This window comes from Apaloderma vittatum, unplaced genomic scaffold (assembly GCF_000703405.1).
Source record: "Apaloderma vittatum isolate BGI_N311 unplaced genomic scaffold, ASM70340v1 scaffold16549, whole genome shotgun sequence".
Classification (NCBI taxonomy): domain Eukaryota; kingdom Metazoa; phylum Chordata; class Aves; order Trogoniformes; family Trogonidae; genus Apaloderma; species Apaloderma vittatum.
Window position 1 is genome coordinate 17,493 of NW_009735951.1, and position 17,972 is coordinate 35,464.

At 41.3% G+C, this 17,972-nt stretch overlaps 1 protein-coding gene across 1 annotated transcript in view; it reads left to right on the forward strand.

Moving 5' to 3' along the window:
- The window catches only part of ARPP21 (cAMP-regulated phosphoprotein, 21kDa), a 69,188-nt gene that overhangs the window by 16,350 nt on the left and 34,866 nt on the right, over positions 1-17,972 (forward strand). The window contains exons 6-10 of the mRNA XM_009876799.1: positions 324-553; positions 7,297-7,527; positions 11,540-11,709; positions 12,779-12,883; positions 14,571-14,834. Of these exons, the coding sequence (XP_009875101.1) occupies positions 324-553; positions 7,297-7,527; positions 11,540-11,709; positions 12,779-12,883; positions 14,571-14,834 (1,000 nt within the window). The remainder of the gene's footprint in view (positions 1-323; positions 554-7,296; positions 7,528-11,539; positions 11,710-12,778; positions 12,884-14,570; positions 14,835-17,972) is intronic.

The following is a 17,972-nucleotide window of genomic DNA, read 5'->3' on the forward strand; positions in this document are numbered from 1 at the left end:
ACCGGTCAACAGGCAACAGAAATGCTCCGTCAGTGCTGCGTAATAGTGCTACGTCAGCCCCGTCCGGTGAAGTCCTCTTAGGAAATATGCGAAAGGGGAGCGGTGGTAAGTGCTGTGCATGTCAAAGGCTGTAGCAGTGTCTACTTGCTGAAGGCAGATGAGTATGGGGGTCAAATCCCCTGTTTCAGGCATGCTTTTGTAAATGCAGAGTATCTCTTTTTTTTTTTTTTACTTTATTGGGCTCGCTGCAGGGTACCCAAAGCTAGACTCTGCCCTGACATGGTTTTGTTTGGGTATAAATCTCTGTTTCCTGATGTCCGTAGGGGTAACAGAGACAGCTTGGGGAAGACATCTGGCAGTCGGCAGAGCAGCACGGAGAACGAATTGAAGTGGGCAGATCACCAGAGGCCGTGGAGCAGCACAGACTCGGACAGCTCAAATCGGAATTTGAAGCCAGCCATAACAAAGACAGCCAGTTTTGGTGGGATAACTGTTCTCACAAGAGGAGATAGCTCATCAAGTAACAGAAGTACCGGCAAACTGTCTAAAACAGGTAGCTAGTACTGTATTGGGTTCACAGTACTTGTTGTTGTGTGGTGGTAAATGACTGTCCTGGTATCGGCCTTGAATATGATACATCACGGAATGGTCTGTTGTTTGGGAGGGACCTTCAGGAATCATCTAGTCCAACTCCCGTGGTTGGTAAATTACATGAAGAGGTATATTTCCTGGGTGTAATAAATGTGTATGTGCATCTGTGTGGGATGGTATCTGGGTACCAGATACTGAGTTTTTAGGAGTCAATAAGAAAACCTGGTGCCTGAAGTTTGCAATCATCGGTGAGGTAGGAAATTCCTGGAGCAGAATATGTGCATGTCGTATTCGAACACTGTGCTTGTTGTAGCCTGCAAAGGTGGTACTCCTTCCAGACAAAGCACAGGTTTTGCCTTGTTATTCATCATAGTCTTTCTGAACCATGAAGGATTAAATGTCATTTATCTGATGAGAAATCCAAGAACATTTTGTTGTCGTTGCTAAAATGAGAACCGTCTGCATCTCGGAGTACAGCCTCTCCCTCACTGCTGGCAGATGAGCAGCATGCTGTGGCGGAAGCAGGGGAAAGCGCTGGATTCACAGAGGTCCCACAGTCTCTCCATTTTCTTGTTTATTTTCCATTAAATGAAAGCACTGTTTAAGGAGACTATGATATACAATTGCTCATCAGTCTCATCAGCAACTTTGGTGCCAATCTAAAAGTTTTCAAGCGAGAAACCGCCTGGTGGGAATTCTGCATTTATCTGCATTAACTTCACAGGTACATTAACAGATGAGTGAGTCACAGGGTCTGGATCTTAAGTAATTTCAAGCCGAGATATTAAGCGACTCTGTTATATTTTCATGTAAAAATGCATAAGAAATAATGATTTCATCAGTTTGGTTCATTTGATAAATGTAGGACCGGGCAAGTGGTAATCAATACTTAGCACTTAGTGCTTTTTCAGCTTGTGAGTGTTTTATGAATGGTACTTAATTTAAATCCAGTTTATCAAGCCTAGGTTGCTCAGGTTTCACTCCTATTCCCAAAATTGTACGATAGCTTTAGCTGACTGGGCCTGGTCATCTGATTGTCCTGAATGTGCTGCATGATGGCACTCGATGATCTGCTCCACAACCTTCCCCAGCCCTTGTTGTAGACAGATATCACATCTGTTAACCTCCAATCCTCTAGGACCTACCAGGCTCCTGGCAGCCCTCTCAGCCCTACATGAAGTTCTGCCAGTTTGGGACACCCCCTCACCATGCCTTCGTCATGTTTCGCAGCTGTAAAGGAACCCGTCTGGGTGGAAACCTACTCTTCAAACCTTGCTGGTTGTAAAACTGCTGGGAGCTTTTGGAATATCCGGCCTCTTCTTAACGCTTCTATTTTATGTTTCTTTTGAGACCCTTGACAAATACTGAGTTTATTATCTTAGGATTTGTAGAGTATCTCAAGTTGGAAGGGATTCATAAGGGCCCCTTCTTAAAATTCTCCTTCAGTTTTACTTCATACTTAGGTATGTGAAATCCTATGAAATTAAGACATAAATCTAACTTTGAAAATTAGTACAGCATAGTTGCTTACCTCTGGCTTGTTCTTGAGCGTATGCAACACAGCAAAACCAGTGTGTATTTAGTTTTGAAACTATACTCTCCAGTATTTTTAACTCATATAAAGGCTGAATCAGGCGATAGAGGGGCACCTGAAGTACGCAGTAGACTACGTTTTTACTTCCACATTTCTTTGCTTACTGCAAATTTTTCCATTGCGTCCAAAATCAATTTGATACGAATGAATTGGGGAGGAGGTATGCGTTTTTCATCATATCTTTTGCCTTCAGTAGAGTGCAGAGAAATGTATTCTTCTGCAGAGTTGCATTGCAGAGGCAGAGAGCATCTGAAATGGTATCAGGGAAATCCAGTTTGGAGGGTTGAGACATCTAATTGCAGAAGACTCATACATTTTAGTAGCCGTTTTAGTATTAAAATCAAGCATATTCCAGAGTGCACTTAGAAGATTTATTAATGGAGAAGTCTTTGAAGCATGCCAATGCTTGTAAATGTATCTGTGCGCTGTATGCACCAAACCCGAAATTGCTTTCAAATGAAAGCACTTGTCACACATTTTTTTTATGAAAATCCCATGTTCTTTGTAGAGCAATTATATATTGTAAGTACTTTTGCTTCTTTTAAGCAAAGTGTTCAGATTGAAACCTAGTTGAGGCACAGAAAGAATAAAAAAACCCCAACAATAAACAAACAAAACAAAAAAACCCTACAACAAAATAAAAGCAAGGAGTGGGGAAAAAGAGCAAGGCTGGATGTCAAAACAAACTTAAATCTTCAAAGCCAGGACACAAAGTCAAGCTGTCAGTCAGCCTGAGGAAAGTCATAGGAAATAATATCCAAATCACTTACTTCCATCCTTCTCTCTAAAATGTTATTGGATGACATTAAAGAAGAAAAGAATGACTGTTCAAAAAATAATGGGGGAAAAAGATCTTGATAGTCTTCTCCCTTCACCAAAAAATGCTGAAGGCATTCATAGAGCTGTCAGAACCCTCACCTGCTGTTTCGCCTATCTTTTTTAAGCTACGTTAGGTAAAAAGGGACACTTCATTGCGCACGTTTGCAGGAGAACTTGATTCCTCAGTGCTCCAGTCGTAGGCAGTGCTGGGTGTCCCATAGCCCCAGTACACGTTTAAAGCTTCATCATACTTTTAATTTGGGGGATTTTGTTTATTTTCTATTGTTGTTACTACAATGATTGAAGCCCTTAATGGATCAAAATGTTCTTCGTTGGCTAAATGATAGAAAATGCATGTGACCATTTCAAATGTGAGAATTATTCTGTGTGTATGACGGTCATCCAAAAGTGTTGTCAAACACCCCTATGGGAATATTATCGAATATTACAACTTCAAGGATTTTCACAGATGGCTCAGAGCTGCCTTCAGGTGCTATATTAGCATTGTAGTCTTTCTGGATCATTTTTAATATTGCCACCAAAATTAAATGGTTTGCTCTTAACCTTAACTTCTGATAAATCAGTAATTAACATCACATAGAAGGCAAACAAAGTGAAGCACGAAAGGGTGTTGCTCTCCCCTTAGGCAAAGACATTCACAGGACGTGCTGTTCTCAGCAGTCAAGTCCAGTAGTGTCAGTTAGTCTTAAGACTTTTAATTGCATTCAGCTGCACAGGAATTAGAGTTTAACAATGGAATTACGTTACTTCATTCTTGCAAACTTCATAAAAGTGACTGTTTAAAACCCATTACGTGATTATCTTCTCTGTTCTGATGGTTATTTTCAGGCACCTGTTGGTTTTTTAGAAAACCCTGATCCACTGACAAGCACAGATTGTATATTGCAAATCAGATTTTCTTCTGTGTTATTCTGAAGCTTAGCCAGATATACGGAGAGAGTTGTGTTATATAAGCTATAATTCAGTACTGACTGGGGAGTTGCAAACTGACTGTCATTTGTTAAATTAACATCTCTACAAATTAGGGCATCTTACAAACTGCTGGTTAGTTTAGATTTCCAGTAACATACCGGCCTTCCTTCTAAGCATGTGGAGTGGTAAGTGAAAGAGATGGTATCAAAGATGTACCTGTTCAGTCTCTAACACACCCACGAAGAGAACATCTCGCTCGTCGTTGTTTTTGCTGACACATTACAACAGGTTTTAATATACATTGTTAGCAGGGCAAGCAAGATACGTTTCAAAGAAATGTCCTTTGTGTATCTATTCGTCTATTTAAACAATTGTCATGGGGCTTAAACTGTTTAACTCTTGCATCTTTAGCTTTCCTTTTAGCTTCCCTTAATGCGTTTTCCATTCGGTGGAATGCACATCTGTTGGAGTGTATGTCTTTCCCCCTCATTTATGAAGAGCTGGCTGCACTGGGGTGTCAGCTGTGTTGATACAGATCTGTAAAGGATCATTAACTTTCTTGGCAGGGCTCCAAGTAATTGGAAACACAGCCTGACCTCTCCTGTGAGGTGTTCCTTGCTTCTTCTTTTGGGGAAAGGTGGTTATATGGCAGACATTTAAATACATTAACCTTTTTTATTATTACTTTTTATATAAAATGTCCTGTAAATTGTAATTTTGTCTCTCGAGTTTTGGGACTGGATTTCTGCTTCTGTATGGTATCCTTTAATATTGGGCAATTAGCCTGATGGATCTTGTGACTCCAAGAGAAACTGCAGGAGTGTTGATGTACGGGCAATAAATCATGAGCCAACTGCTTCCAGGTATACCCTTCCAACCAACCAACTGTGCTGAAACATCAATCTTCTCTGCAAGCTGTGCTTCTAAAAATAAATAATCATGTTCAAATCAGCGCATACCTTTATCATAAAAAAAAATCTTAAATACATTGTAATGTACAGAAATGCAAATGACTTAGAAAAGCAGCAAATAGATATTCCTATACCAAGAAACTGTATCCAAGACCAGAATACTTCTTGCTGTTCCTAAAAACTGTCTGGAGCAAATAGGGGGTAGATCTTGAGAATCCAGTTGGTAAGAAAAATTTACCTCAGGCACAGAAGGTGCGATAAGGAGAGATGTTCAAAGTCATCAGATACTGAATGCTGACCCAAGGAAAAGAGAGGAAGTCTTGCATCGCTCACTAGCACTCCAAATATTGGAAAATTAATGGTGCCTCCACGTTTTTTCTCTGCAAATGTTCTAATCTTAAATGTTATGTCTTCTCAGACTACTTGATAACTACATTAATGGAAAGTGATGAGAATATGAAGGTTATTATTATGTCAGCTGTGGAGCAGCAAGAAAATTATAGAAGAATCTAGGAGAACTAGCCATCATTACATACTGGGAAAAAAAAAAGAAGCTGGATTGTGTAATGGGGGCAAAATTCTCATTTAGTCAAAGTTCTATTCAGAAGTCTTTAGCAAGACATCTCTTAATGTGAATCTGAATAAAGACAGATAGTTCATTTTTATTTCATTTGCTACAGTGCAGAATTCATTATGTGGTATTTTTTTTATTCCAGATTCAGGCAGTGTGAAAACAGCTAATCAGAGCTACAAAGACAAGATTAATTAGTATTAATTTCCAAACATTATTGTTGGAATTTACTTGCTTTAATTTGTCTAGACTCAAAGTGATAGGAAATCAGTTGTAGTGATGGAAAAAAAATAAAATGGGTCATTCTTTTACAAGATAAGGGGGGGGCAAAATTGGTAGAAAAGAGTAGAAATTTCTGGGGATTTTTTTCTTTTTAATAATCAGAAAATTGTTGAAATGGTTTTCTGTCTTGTTTGCATTATTTCAAAATCACCAACTTGTTCTACTGACACAGGAGAGAGGATCTGGGGTCTTTTAAGGCAGACTTTTTCAAAATTACCGTCTTGGCAGGGGATTGTAGCTCCAGAAGTTTATCCACGGCTTCTGCTGACCTTTTGACGAGTGGATCTGAATTCATTGCAGTCCTTGGGCTTTTAACATGCAGAAGAAGCTGCCAAAGATCAGTTGGTGATTCTGCCATAAAAACAGCTGGAAAGAGGGAAAAGGGGGAAAAAAAAAAACACAACACAACTCGATGGCCAGAGCTGCAATCTTCTTTTTACGCTAGCGGCATTTCTACAGAATAGCACAAAGTGAGGAGGGATAAGCCTGAACCTCAGGCTTGATACTACTTGCATGTTTAGAAATAACGGGAGGCTTATGAAATCTCATCACAGCTCCTGCATCTCCAGGGAGCTTTCTAGCCTGTTGAATTCAACAGGTGGTGAAAAGGAGGAGAAAGTAAAGCAAGACCTCAAAGAAGCAACACCAAGTGCGTGTAGAAGAGAAGGATCTGGTAACTGCTGTAGAAGGAATATTAAACTCCAGCAGTTGTATTTAAATTTGTGAGGAAGGTGCCAAATGCTGCTTATAGCTTGGTGGGGATCACCTCTAGGAATATCTCTTGCAGTTTGTAAAAACATGAAATCTAACTGATCCAATAAATACGAGTGTCCCTACAGGTGTAATCTTTCTAAATTTCAAACCTCAAGTCTACAAGGAGGGGAAAAAATACAGCAGCTAATGCAGCTTTGAAGTATATTTGTCATCATGTCCTCCTTCAAGGAAGCCTCCTTCTCAAGAGATTTTTGTCATTTTTAGGTGAAGCAGATGGGAATCTGATTAAGTAAAATCTCTCAAGTTTGGAAGTTGTGTTTGGCTTTTAAAATAATGCATCTCCCCATCCTTCCAAGTGCATTGGATTTATCTTGATGTGTCAATTTTAATAGACTAGGTGCTGAGTAAACAGAGTGGCAGAAGTCTTAGGTAGCATTTTAAATAGCTTTAACTTAATACACATATGGGACAGCTGTCTTGCCACTTGACTGACAACCCAGTTGCTGGGGTTTTTGTGTTTTTCTTGCAGAAAACGTTTGGTGGGGTTTTGTGCTGTGTGATGGTTGGTTGTTTTTTTACTTTTTCACTTACAGACTCCATTTTCAAGTTTGTATACCTTACTCACCAATACTTCGGCATTATAAATACACATTGAGAGTTTTTTGTTCCGTTGATAGAGCTATTTACTGGTTGCGGGGGGAGGCAGATGACGTGGGAGGGAAGTGGTCTTTTGAATTTCAGAAACGCCACTGGATACCAAGCTCAGTAGGGAGTGAAATCCACATTTTTACCAGTTAGGCATGGAGTAGTGCTTGCATCTGAGTCCGATGGGGACTGGGGACCCCAGTAACCCCCTCGCTGTGGTTGTGTCTCTCCCTTAGGCTCAGAGTCTTCCAGCAGTGCTGGCTCCTCAGGATCACTGTCACGAATACATCAGCCTCTCCAAAGCGCATCTCTTGTCCCCGGAGTGACGGCCAGCTCTTCAGGCAATGTGTCCTACCCGGAGAATGGGATGAGTGGCCAGGTGGCCCCCAGCAACACCAGCTATATCATTCTTCCACTTGAAGCTGCAGGGATACCACCTGGCAGCATCCTTCTCAACCCGCACACAGGTCAGTACCATGCTCTCCTGCCTGGCGCAGTGTGTCTAATATCATCCAGGGAATCGGCAAATTTCTTGTTTCTAGAGATATTTTTTCCTCACTTGATGAGGAAGCAAGTAGCAAGTATATGTCGCAGTGACATTTGGCACGTTGTTTATTCAAATCTGCAGGCAGAGGTGGATTGGCTTTCTGAGGCTGTCGTGGTGTTGCCAGTGGGAAGCAATAAAAAACCCCACGCACTCCCAGGTGGAATATTCCTCTTGTAAAGTCCTGGCACTCGTTGGCTGTGAGTCCTCTGAAGTCCCATTGGCTGCAGTCAGGATGGATACTCTTCCGCGTGGAGCACGCTGAGATATGGTGGCAACTGAAGTACAATGTTCAGGGATTGTGCTTAACAGCACAATTTCAAAAGGCTGCATTTTAACCAGCCACTCAGAGTTCATTTCACTACGCAGCAACAGGAAGTTTTGTGATAGGAAAAAGCTGAAATCTTGTCAATTCCTGATAGTTAGCAGTGTTGTTTCATGCGGACAAGGCACTCGCGGTCATCCAAGCAAAGAAAACGCTTCAGAAACCTCTGAGCTTGAACTTGAGAGCTTGCTGGAAGTTTAAGGCAATTTGTTACCTCCTTGGTCCAGATGAAATCCAGATCACGTTAGGCCATTACTCCCCACAGTATTGTTCTGACAGTATTAACAAGGTTCAGGGAAGTTGACACTGTGATGCTTCCTCAGTAATTTGGAGTATTTCAGTGCCCATGACTAGCTGTGCTGTCAGCCTTAGCTGAGTTATCCTGGGTTTAAAATAACAAAGCCTGCACTGAAATGTGTTTTCCGTTGTACTGCAAGCTGAGAGTTGAACTCTGGAATGTTTTTTCAGTGTCCTTAATTGAGCCTTCAGGAGCTTTTCATTTGGGGATTTTTGTTTTAAACCAATATTTGATGTATATTTGCACCTCTCTATTCCAGTATTTTGGTGCAAATGCATAAAACTTGTTTGCAGGTCCACTGCTAAAAATGCTTGGGTTTGGTCAGAATTCAGGCAAGAGAAAATGAAAGTTACAGCATTCAAGAAAAACACGGCCTTGACAAACTGTTAAACGAGGCTTTCCACAGATATTTAGAGATAGTATTATCTGGGACTGATTAATATATAAGCATATATAAAATCAGGGAGAGTTCTTGTTTATTTACGTTCAAATGTGCTGAGTTCTTCCCAGAGAGGTGACTTAGTAACTTGCATAAACTTGTACTTCTGCAAAGCCTTTATTAGTTATATGTACTTTTTTCAAGCTGTTATATTATTGACGTGAGAGCCTAATACTGTCAGCGTAAGAGAGTGTTTGAGGCATCTCTTAAAAGCTCTATTAGAGGAGAGAGTGGAATGGGAGGCAAACATGTAAGACAGACCCCATAATTTCTAAGTTTTTCATTTTTTGTTGTTCTGGTAGTTCACAGTTCTGTCTGTAACGCTGGAATTTCTTAGTCAATGCAGAAGGCGGCATTTTGCACGCTTTGTGGGCCACTTCCGCACAAAACTCATCAGGCCCTGGCAGAAGTCATCCATAATTCAGGTGACAGGACTTGAGAGAAACGCATGAAAGGGATCGCTGCCCCTTTGAGCCCACCATCAGCTGAGAGGTTGTGCTCGTCCCTGGCCATGGGCAGGATGGAGCGTGCAGCTCACCACACTTGCAAGCCAGAAGAGCTGTTTAAGAGGAACATCTCCTACATCTGTTTTGTCGATTCAGGAATTTGCAGCAGCGAGCTCGTATTTTTCCCTGTTAACTGGGGAGTCTTTTTCTGCTGTAGGTATAATGCTTTTCACTACTGTCACTAGACCAGAGCACCTCGTTTTCTCTCCTAGCACGCTTCACTGTCTGCAGAGACATCATCACGAGCTCCATGCCGTGTTAGTGTGTTTAATATTCAGGAGGCAAGTGTTTTTGTGTATATGTAATTCTGCGTATCTTTCAAACCTGATGTTTAATTTCTGTAGCTCCCTTGTAAATCCATACATACTAAAGAAAATGGAGGGAGCAGGTTGTTTTGAAGGCTGAAAAGCTTGTCGCAGGTGGATAGCTTCATGCTGCTACCTGTGCTGGAATTCAGGTTATACTGCAGCATCTGCCGTGTTTTTTAACATGCAGCAAAATACCTGCTGCAAATTTGTCACCTTCTGGGCTCCGAATCTTTGCATCTTATTAGGGTAGCATTACAAAAGAAGCTCCCTAGGGAGGAGACTTGGATTGCTGGATGCCGTGTTCGACTGTCAGAGTGATGGATGCTGTCAGAAATGTAGATGAAGAGAAGACAGTTTAGAGAAAAGGAAAAAAGGGGCTTTGTTTCCTATAATGAATAGCTTTTTTTTCTCACACATTCTTCTCTTGCAGAGTGGCTACTTCCAGTCTTTTCCTCTCTTTTGATCACAGCACCATATCATTTAAAGATCTTTGCTTCCTTTCACACCACGTAGGCACTGTCTGTGCAAGCCTCTGATGGCATCTACAGATGCTGTTGGTATCTCCGTGCTCTGGTTATGCCTCTCAGGTGTTGACAAACCACACTTTCGTTTCCAGAGCTGCAGTTTCCTTTGTTTCTTCTGCTTTACCCTTCTCCTTCACCCTTCTCCTTCCTCAGACAGAGAACCTTGCTTTGGGGAAGGACCGTTTATGTGGCTCTGCTTTTTAACTCTCCATTTCACCAGTCTGCTTTACCCTTTAAAGGTTTCCTTCTTGACACATTCTATGACTTAACCCCTTTGACAATTTAAGAGCATTAAACTTTCATTCTTACTCCTTTCAATGACATCGCAATCTTTTGCCCTTCCATCACAGCAACAGTTCACAACGTTCAGATGTCTTCCCTGTTGCCATCTGTTCTCTCTTTTTCATTTCTTATTTCAAGATTTCTTCATGAAAGGTCTTCTGTTTTGGGGTGGGTTTTTTTCGTTTTTTAAAGCATTACTGGACCTTTTCTCAAAGTTCTGTCATCCTTCGCTGGGCTATGGAAAATGCTGTTTATGGTTTCAGGAGTCCAGAAAGTCTTAAGACTTTAGAGAGAGAAGGCAAGGTTTCTTTAGCCAGTGCTTCTCATCCATTTCTGACCATGATTGGTAAAAGGGAGGAACTGAAGGGCTGAGGAGTAGATAGAACATGTAGAGATGCTTGTCGTTCATTATTTAAATGTTGCTCTAGGTCACCAAATTTCTCCAGATCCCCTTTTTAGTCTCAGGTCTTCATACTTTAGTTACCTGCTTTAAATATTACCACTTCATTACTTAAATTCCTTTATTTCTCAGGGAAGCATCTGTAATTCCTTTGATTTCTGAATTTATGGTGAAAACAGACAGAGAACTCTGAGGTCATGGAAAACATTTTCCCTAGAGAGAAATAACATTTCTTTGGTTGGTTGTAAGACAGTGACCTGGATAAACTTTAATTATTTTTTTTAAACAAACATTACTTTTGCAAGGTTACTTCCTCCAGCTAAAATATATGAAGCAAAAAGAGTTCAGCAACTTAGTAGTGCTTTGCACAGAATTTGTTCTGTATATAAGAGATTTTTTCAAAGACTAAGTGTTTTTTCCTTAATAACTTCAGGTGCTGCTGCCTCTAATTACATAGGGCACAACTCTCAAAAGTGCAGCACTGTGTTATTACAGTGTGTAAATAAATTAGTAACAAGGGTGGAGTTATTTTTTCCTTTCCATATAAACTGCAATGTGTCAAGAGCAATTGAGTGGCAATAAAATGTGCACGAATGTAGCAGAATAATCTCTGTTTGCTCCAGAGTTCAATTTTAGTATTAGTTAATTCATCATTGAATGACTTCAAGTAACCATAGCAGCTGAATCATCTTATAGCCATGGTAACCTTCCAGCCATTCTTCGGAAAGTCATACTGATAAAACAAATATCTGCTGTCTACCTTGCGTGCAAAAAACCGTGAAGTTTTATGATTTTGCACAGAAACCGATACATTCTTTAAAGTGCTTAGCAAAGACAGGGTGTTTTCTTTCAGGCCAACCGTTTGTAAATCCTGATGGGACACCGGCAATATACAATCCTCCCAGTGGCCAGCAGACGATGAGGAGCCAGATGGTGGGACAGTCTCAGCAGCAGCCTTCATCCCAGCAGCCTCAGCAGGTCCAACAGCCACAGCAGCAAATGGCAAGTCACCTTGTCACGCAGGTAGGTGTGGTGGCCCTTGGGAAAAAGAGAAGATCATCTCGGGTCCAAAGGGTGGGAGGGAAAGATGCAGCTAGGCAAAAAATATCAGGATGGTCTTTTCTTTGGAGACAAAGGGGGCCCAAGGTCTGTATTTTCAGTGGGTGAAACAGGTGGAGAGGGAAGATTCCATCTGAAGGATGTTTTCATTTTGAAAAAGACTGTTAGATGAGCTGGTATATGCCTGCATAAATTTATTTTGCAGAAATTGCCCAAAAGTGAAAGCTGAAACATTCATTTTCAAAGTAGTGCAGTCTCCAAAAAGTCGGGGACCTTTCTCTGTCCCTTTGGGCACTGGTGGGGTTGAGCCAGGTACAGCACTCTACAAACTCTTCCATGTCCAGTTATATCTGGCCCGATCCATGGGTAGCCAGCTCTCCATGCCTAGACCATGGACCTTCTCCTCTAACCTTTGTAAGACTCAAGTTAAATGAGAAATTAAAATGAAAGGCTTAGTAAAGCTATTTCAAAGTAATAGTGCTGTAGAAAATTGTTCTTTCACTCAAATAAACATCTACTCTAAGCTGGTGGGGCCTGTCTGGTGATAATTCACAGCCTGTTCTTTGTCAAATTATTTTTTTTGTTAGCTATTGTATTCTCACAAAGCAACTTTACAGTCATTATTCTTTTGCGTATGACATACTCTGGTTAAATCAGTCATTATCAGCAAAATTCAAATATGCACTTACACTGCACTGCTCTTTAAAGTAAATGTAGACTCATAATTTGGCTTTGCCTCACATCACTAAGAAGGTGTAGCAGTGGCTTGATTTAATCTAACGGCCATCCAGTATATGAAAATAGGCAAGAAAAATCTGTAATAAAGACGTGTTTGGTGTAACGCAAAACTGAAAACTGAAATTGTGGTACCAGACCTCCTGTCCTTTGGCTGCTGATGCGTCACCTGCATTTTCAGGGCTCTGCTTGAGATCTTTGTTCTCGGTATCAGAGGGTGGTGGCCATGGTGGTTGTTTTCTGTTATCTCTCTCCGAGTAGGTTGTATTTATTGTCTTTCACTGTGTTTATTTTGCAGCCCGTTCAGGCAATGCAGCCATCTTCTCAGTCAGTCCAATATCCAGCAGTTTCTTATCCTCCCCAGCATCTCTTGCCAGTCTCTCCAACGCAGCAGTTTTCTGTGGTACTAAAATTTTTTATTTATTTTCTTGCCTTGAAGTCGGATATGTGAGCATGAGTATGCCCAAGAGCCTCTGGGGAGCACGCGAGGGATGTCCCACATGAGAGCACCATCTAAATCCCCGTTTGCTTTAATGCTTTTGGTACTGAAAAGCATTTTGAAACAGTGTTCCTGCTAGTTCTGATTATTTAACCTGGACGATGATGTTACGAGCAGGACTCTCTGGAGAAATATTTTGTTGTGCCAGTGACAGGGAGCTAGGGTCTTCCCACTTTCTGTTTAGGGAGCTTAAATTGCTAACCTGGGCATTCGAGATTTGGGTTATCCCCCTTTTACGTCCACAAACACTGGAGAGCAGACCTCTAGAAATCATGACTTTTAATTTTAGATTATTTTATCCTTGGACTAAGTCTGCTGCCTGGTTTTATTCCCTGATGATACCAGCTCACTTGGAGAACAGAGTAGCAGTGAACCAGCTGCGGAAAGTGCGGTACTCTCTGCATTAGGACAGAGCATCAATGGACACATACAGTAAAAATAAATAGAGTGCTCTTCTGGAGTCTGAATCTGGCTTGGTGCTTGCAGGGCTAAGATTATGTTCTTGTAAAATGATGCTGACATTTTAAGAGGCACTACACGATATTTTTGGGGTTTTTTTTTGCTCTTGCAGTCTTGTTTGTGATAGATTTTCTTCCCAAGGATCTTTTTGCAAGACTGAACAGAAACTGTCTAGAATCCATGTATCATTACCAGCATGTAATGAGACATAGGTCCATTGACTTTATTTGATACGTTCATCCTACCATAGGTTTATTTCTGCCCCTCCCCCCCACTCCCCTGTCAAACAAAGTACTTGTTTCATTCCAACACTGAAAAAGAAAAGCTGAAAATAGCAACTGAAGGCTTAGGGGTTTTTTTTGTTACCTGCTCTGAGTTTACAACTTTGGATTTTCAAAACAGTCCAAAAAGGGAAAGATCTGCACCTGAATCGTACTGGGATCCTCTTGGGATCTTTTTGAAACACAGGTGCAGTTACCAGCATGTGTTCAGCTGAGGAATTCTGTTTGGGGGAAGACGTATTCATAATGTTATTTTCATGTCTTTAAACAAACTTTTGAACACCGTGAAGTTCCCTTGTAATTTTGGAATGAGAGGGGAGGGCACAAGGTGAAAGCCCAAATAATTGGGGTTTTGTGCCAAGCGATGCCACTTACTTTGCAGTCTGGAAGTCATGGTCAAAGCATTTATAATGACTTTCATTTTAATTGCCTCCATTTATGTAGATACCCACACAAAGTTTGGCACATGGTGGACTGGAGCCATCCCTTCCACCCCACCACCTCGTGCTTCCAGTTGAACCTAATTTTCTTTTACTTGTTTGTGTGTCCACCCCAGCCCCCATCTTATGGCCTCAGGTTCCACTAGGGGAGGTTTACATTAGGAAAAGTTTCTTTACTGAAGGAGTGGTTGAGGCATTGGCACAGGCTGCTCAGGGAAGTAAGTGGTGGAGTCACCGTTCCTAGAGGCATTCAAAAAACGTGTAGACGTGGCATTTCAGGACATGGTTTAGTGGTCATGATAATGTTGGGTTGGTGGCTGGACTAGGTGATCTTAGAGGTCTTTTCCAACCTTAATGTTTCTATGATTCCATGTGTGTACATCGTTTTTCCTCTCTCTTTTCGCCCTGCAGCGGGATGACATGACGACACAGTTTAACCAGATGAGCTTAAGCCGCCAGTCATCAGGAGACAACCCCGAATCACCATCTGGTCCCGTCTACCCATCACCAATCTTGCCACAGCCTGCCCAGCAGCCGGGTTACCTGATGGCTTCCCCAAGTCAGCAGCTTCCCCCGGGGAGCTTCACGGGTTCGGGTCCACCAGTATCCCAGCAAGTGCTGCAGCCACCGCCGCCGCCCCAGGGCTTCGTCCAACAACCCCCACCGCCTGCTCAGGTAGGTAGAACCTTCCAGTCTGGTGTTCGTGCAACAGCCAAAAGAGAGTGTCTATTAAATCCATACTTTAGAATTTATTTTTAAGGGTTTTTTCCTCCCACCATAATAAAAACTTAGCAGATTTTTAGACAGTGGGAAGTTTGCAAAGCCCCTCTTGTTTCCTGGGTTTCAGCAACTCCTTCCTCTATGCTACCATTTTCTCTACATGTGTTCGTACTCCAGAACACATCTGCACATGAATATGAAGGAGGAGGGTGAGTGAATATCTGTAGTCCTTATTCCCCTGTATGTACACCAAAAGAGCAACATGTACCTCAGCCCAGGTAGTCATTAATCATATTTAATTGACTTGAACATGTGAGGTGTCACAGATCAGTAATTTTAACTGTCTTCCTGAAGACTGATTATGTTTTACTGTTCACTACCAAACATCTCTACTTGTCTCCTGGGTACCTTTACAGAATATTGAAAGTGATTACTGTCAAAAAGTAAAATGCACAGATGACTTTCTGGCCCATTTTCAAGGCGTACACTTTAAAAAGCGAAATTCCTTTATCCAGTTATAGATAACCTCATTTAAACTCTCCTTTAAAATGGTATTGATAGTATTTCTCTTGGTTTTATTTTATCCTGTGGAAGAAAATATATTTAAAAATAAAGTGAAAAAACTTCATTTCTTTTAATGTGAAAGCAGTGTAAACCCTTCTGGTTTTTTTGTTTGCCTCTTCTTACTGAAAATTTCCAATTGTGTTTGATAATGGAACTCTTTATTGCCACAGTAATGAAGGATTTGTACTGTTACAATGTTTTATGTGGAGTAGGAATCTAGTTAATTAGATCACTGATTAACAGTAGAAGAAATCTGAAGGCTACTAGTTGCTTTACATCCCATAGAGGACTGTGACATCCTTATTTAGAACCTGTACTGCCATTTTTCTGAGAGAAGGCTTACAAAAAATAATTTTTAAGGAGCCGGAGTTCAGTATAGTGCCATTTTTTTAAAAAAAAAAACAAAGTGAAAATATTTCACTGTTTGCCAAACATAGTATTTAAAAAAAACCACCCAGATTGGTAGGAAAAAATCAGACCTGAAGAGCAGAATCCCCTGACGACTCCATCTCCCCATGTAGACCGTGTCTTTTAAGTGAGTCCGGGCTTCTCCCCTTGTTTACAACCCCCTCCCCTTGGCATCCTCCGTCTTTTCAAACATCATTTAATCAGACCACACAACGCTTCTAGTGAAGCAGATGAATGTGAGCACCTCTGTTTTACAAGCTGTCAGGCAAAGTGATGCCCGCCAGGCTTTGCTGCAGGAGATTTATTTGGCTCTTTTTGCCTTGCCGTGACAGGGGACCCCACGCCCCCTCTTTTCCTCCCTCCTCAGATGACACCAGGTTTGCAGCCCACCACGGGGTCTCTGCTGGACACCACAGCACCTTCAGTTATTTCACTGGGGAATGGTTAGTCCTTGGGGGGTGTGGGGTGCAGAAAGGTTTAAAAATGTAAGAAGGAACAAGGAGGATGGTAATACGTGCAAAACATGACGCGTTGCATTCATCAGTGCAATCAATGTAAAAGCACTTTTATATCTTAAATGTTGCTGTTGAATTTATACTACTTAAAAGGGGCTTGACTCTAATGGCTAATTAGTTCCTGTAAATGCATTGCTGGTAGGGTTCTAGCAGGGTGTCTGGGGTGCCCTTGTGTGCTGTTGGAAAACTTGGATGGAGATCCTGTGACTGTGATCATTTCCTTTGGGAGCTGGAAGGAGGAGAAAGAAATGCTTTTCAGACCTACAAACCCGACGGCATTGTATTTAGATTATTAGCTTTTTTCTATTAAAGTTCAGTTAAATGTGGCTCTGCAGCTACTCTCCAGTATTCTCTCTCCCAGCCTCTATCGCAGCCAAAGCAGGTGGAATTTGCGATGATGTGCCCAAGAGATAGTGACAGGACCCCTTGCTTCCCTTTTACCGCTGCTTTCATCACAGCTGTTCCCCAGCTTGACAGCAGAGTTGTGATTTAATAACCTGAAAATAATGATCTGTCATTGTTTGGCCAACTGGAAAAAGGAAACCACACAAAACTACCCTCTCAACCATTAGTCTAGGTTTGCTGAAAGGGACTTCTAACAGCAAAAGCTTGTTTGTGTTTTGTATGACAAATAGCCAGCACACATCTTTACTTTATTTTCTTCTGTTTTCAAATTCCTTTTCTTTCATGGGTTTTATTTTATATAATGCTTAAGGCCCAGGTGCTTCAACAAGGGTCCTTACTCAGTGTTTGCAGCACTCTCTCAATGGTGCTTGTCCTTGCTCTGCCTCTGTAAATGAAGAAACGGGGGAAAACTGCAAGTACTAAGCCAGTGCGAAAGGATATGCTCCCATAAAAGTTATTCTCACCTTCACCTCATCCTTTCTGGAAGGTATACTGGCAAAACAAAGTCCAAAAATGACATGGCATAAATTTTCGGAGAGGCTTGAAGAAGTAATATATGTCGAGGGATTTTTCACCTGAATTAATTTTGCATCGTCACTGTTTTATTATTTTTTTTTAATTGATGTCATCATTAAACTTGGCTGTCTCTTTGCCGAAGCCTTAAAGAATCCATGGCCACCTCAAGACCAAACCTTTATTCATAGCATGTCTCCTCTGGGAAACTTGTTAGGAAGAAGGTTGAGGAGTTACTGCAAGTGAATGGGTCTGTCCTAAATGATCTCAGAAAGTGATATTGGAGTACTCCTACGTTTGTGATACACATGTTGTTGTAATTATTGGGGGAGTGGGGAGAGAAAAATCCTTGAAGGCTGACGGATGCCAGTCAGTTAGATGGGAAGAAATGGTACATCCACGTGTCCGTACATCACTGTGGTTTCTGTTGTCTTCATTCCCATTTGTGCAGCTGTAGCTCCCATTAGCAATAGAGTCAGCATCACTAATCATCTGGATGAGTAAACTGTGGCTATACCTTCCCACAAACAAGGAAGGTATTCATCTTCCAAATAAGAATATCCAAAGGGGTAAGGATCATCTGTCAACTATTTCCATGGGAGTTATTAAACAGAGGCGGATTTTTCACAGTGTCGTAGATTAACATCAAGAAGCTATGCTTTTAGACTGAAGAAGGCAGCATTTATTT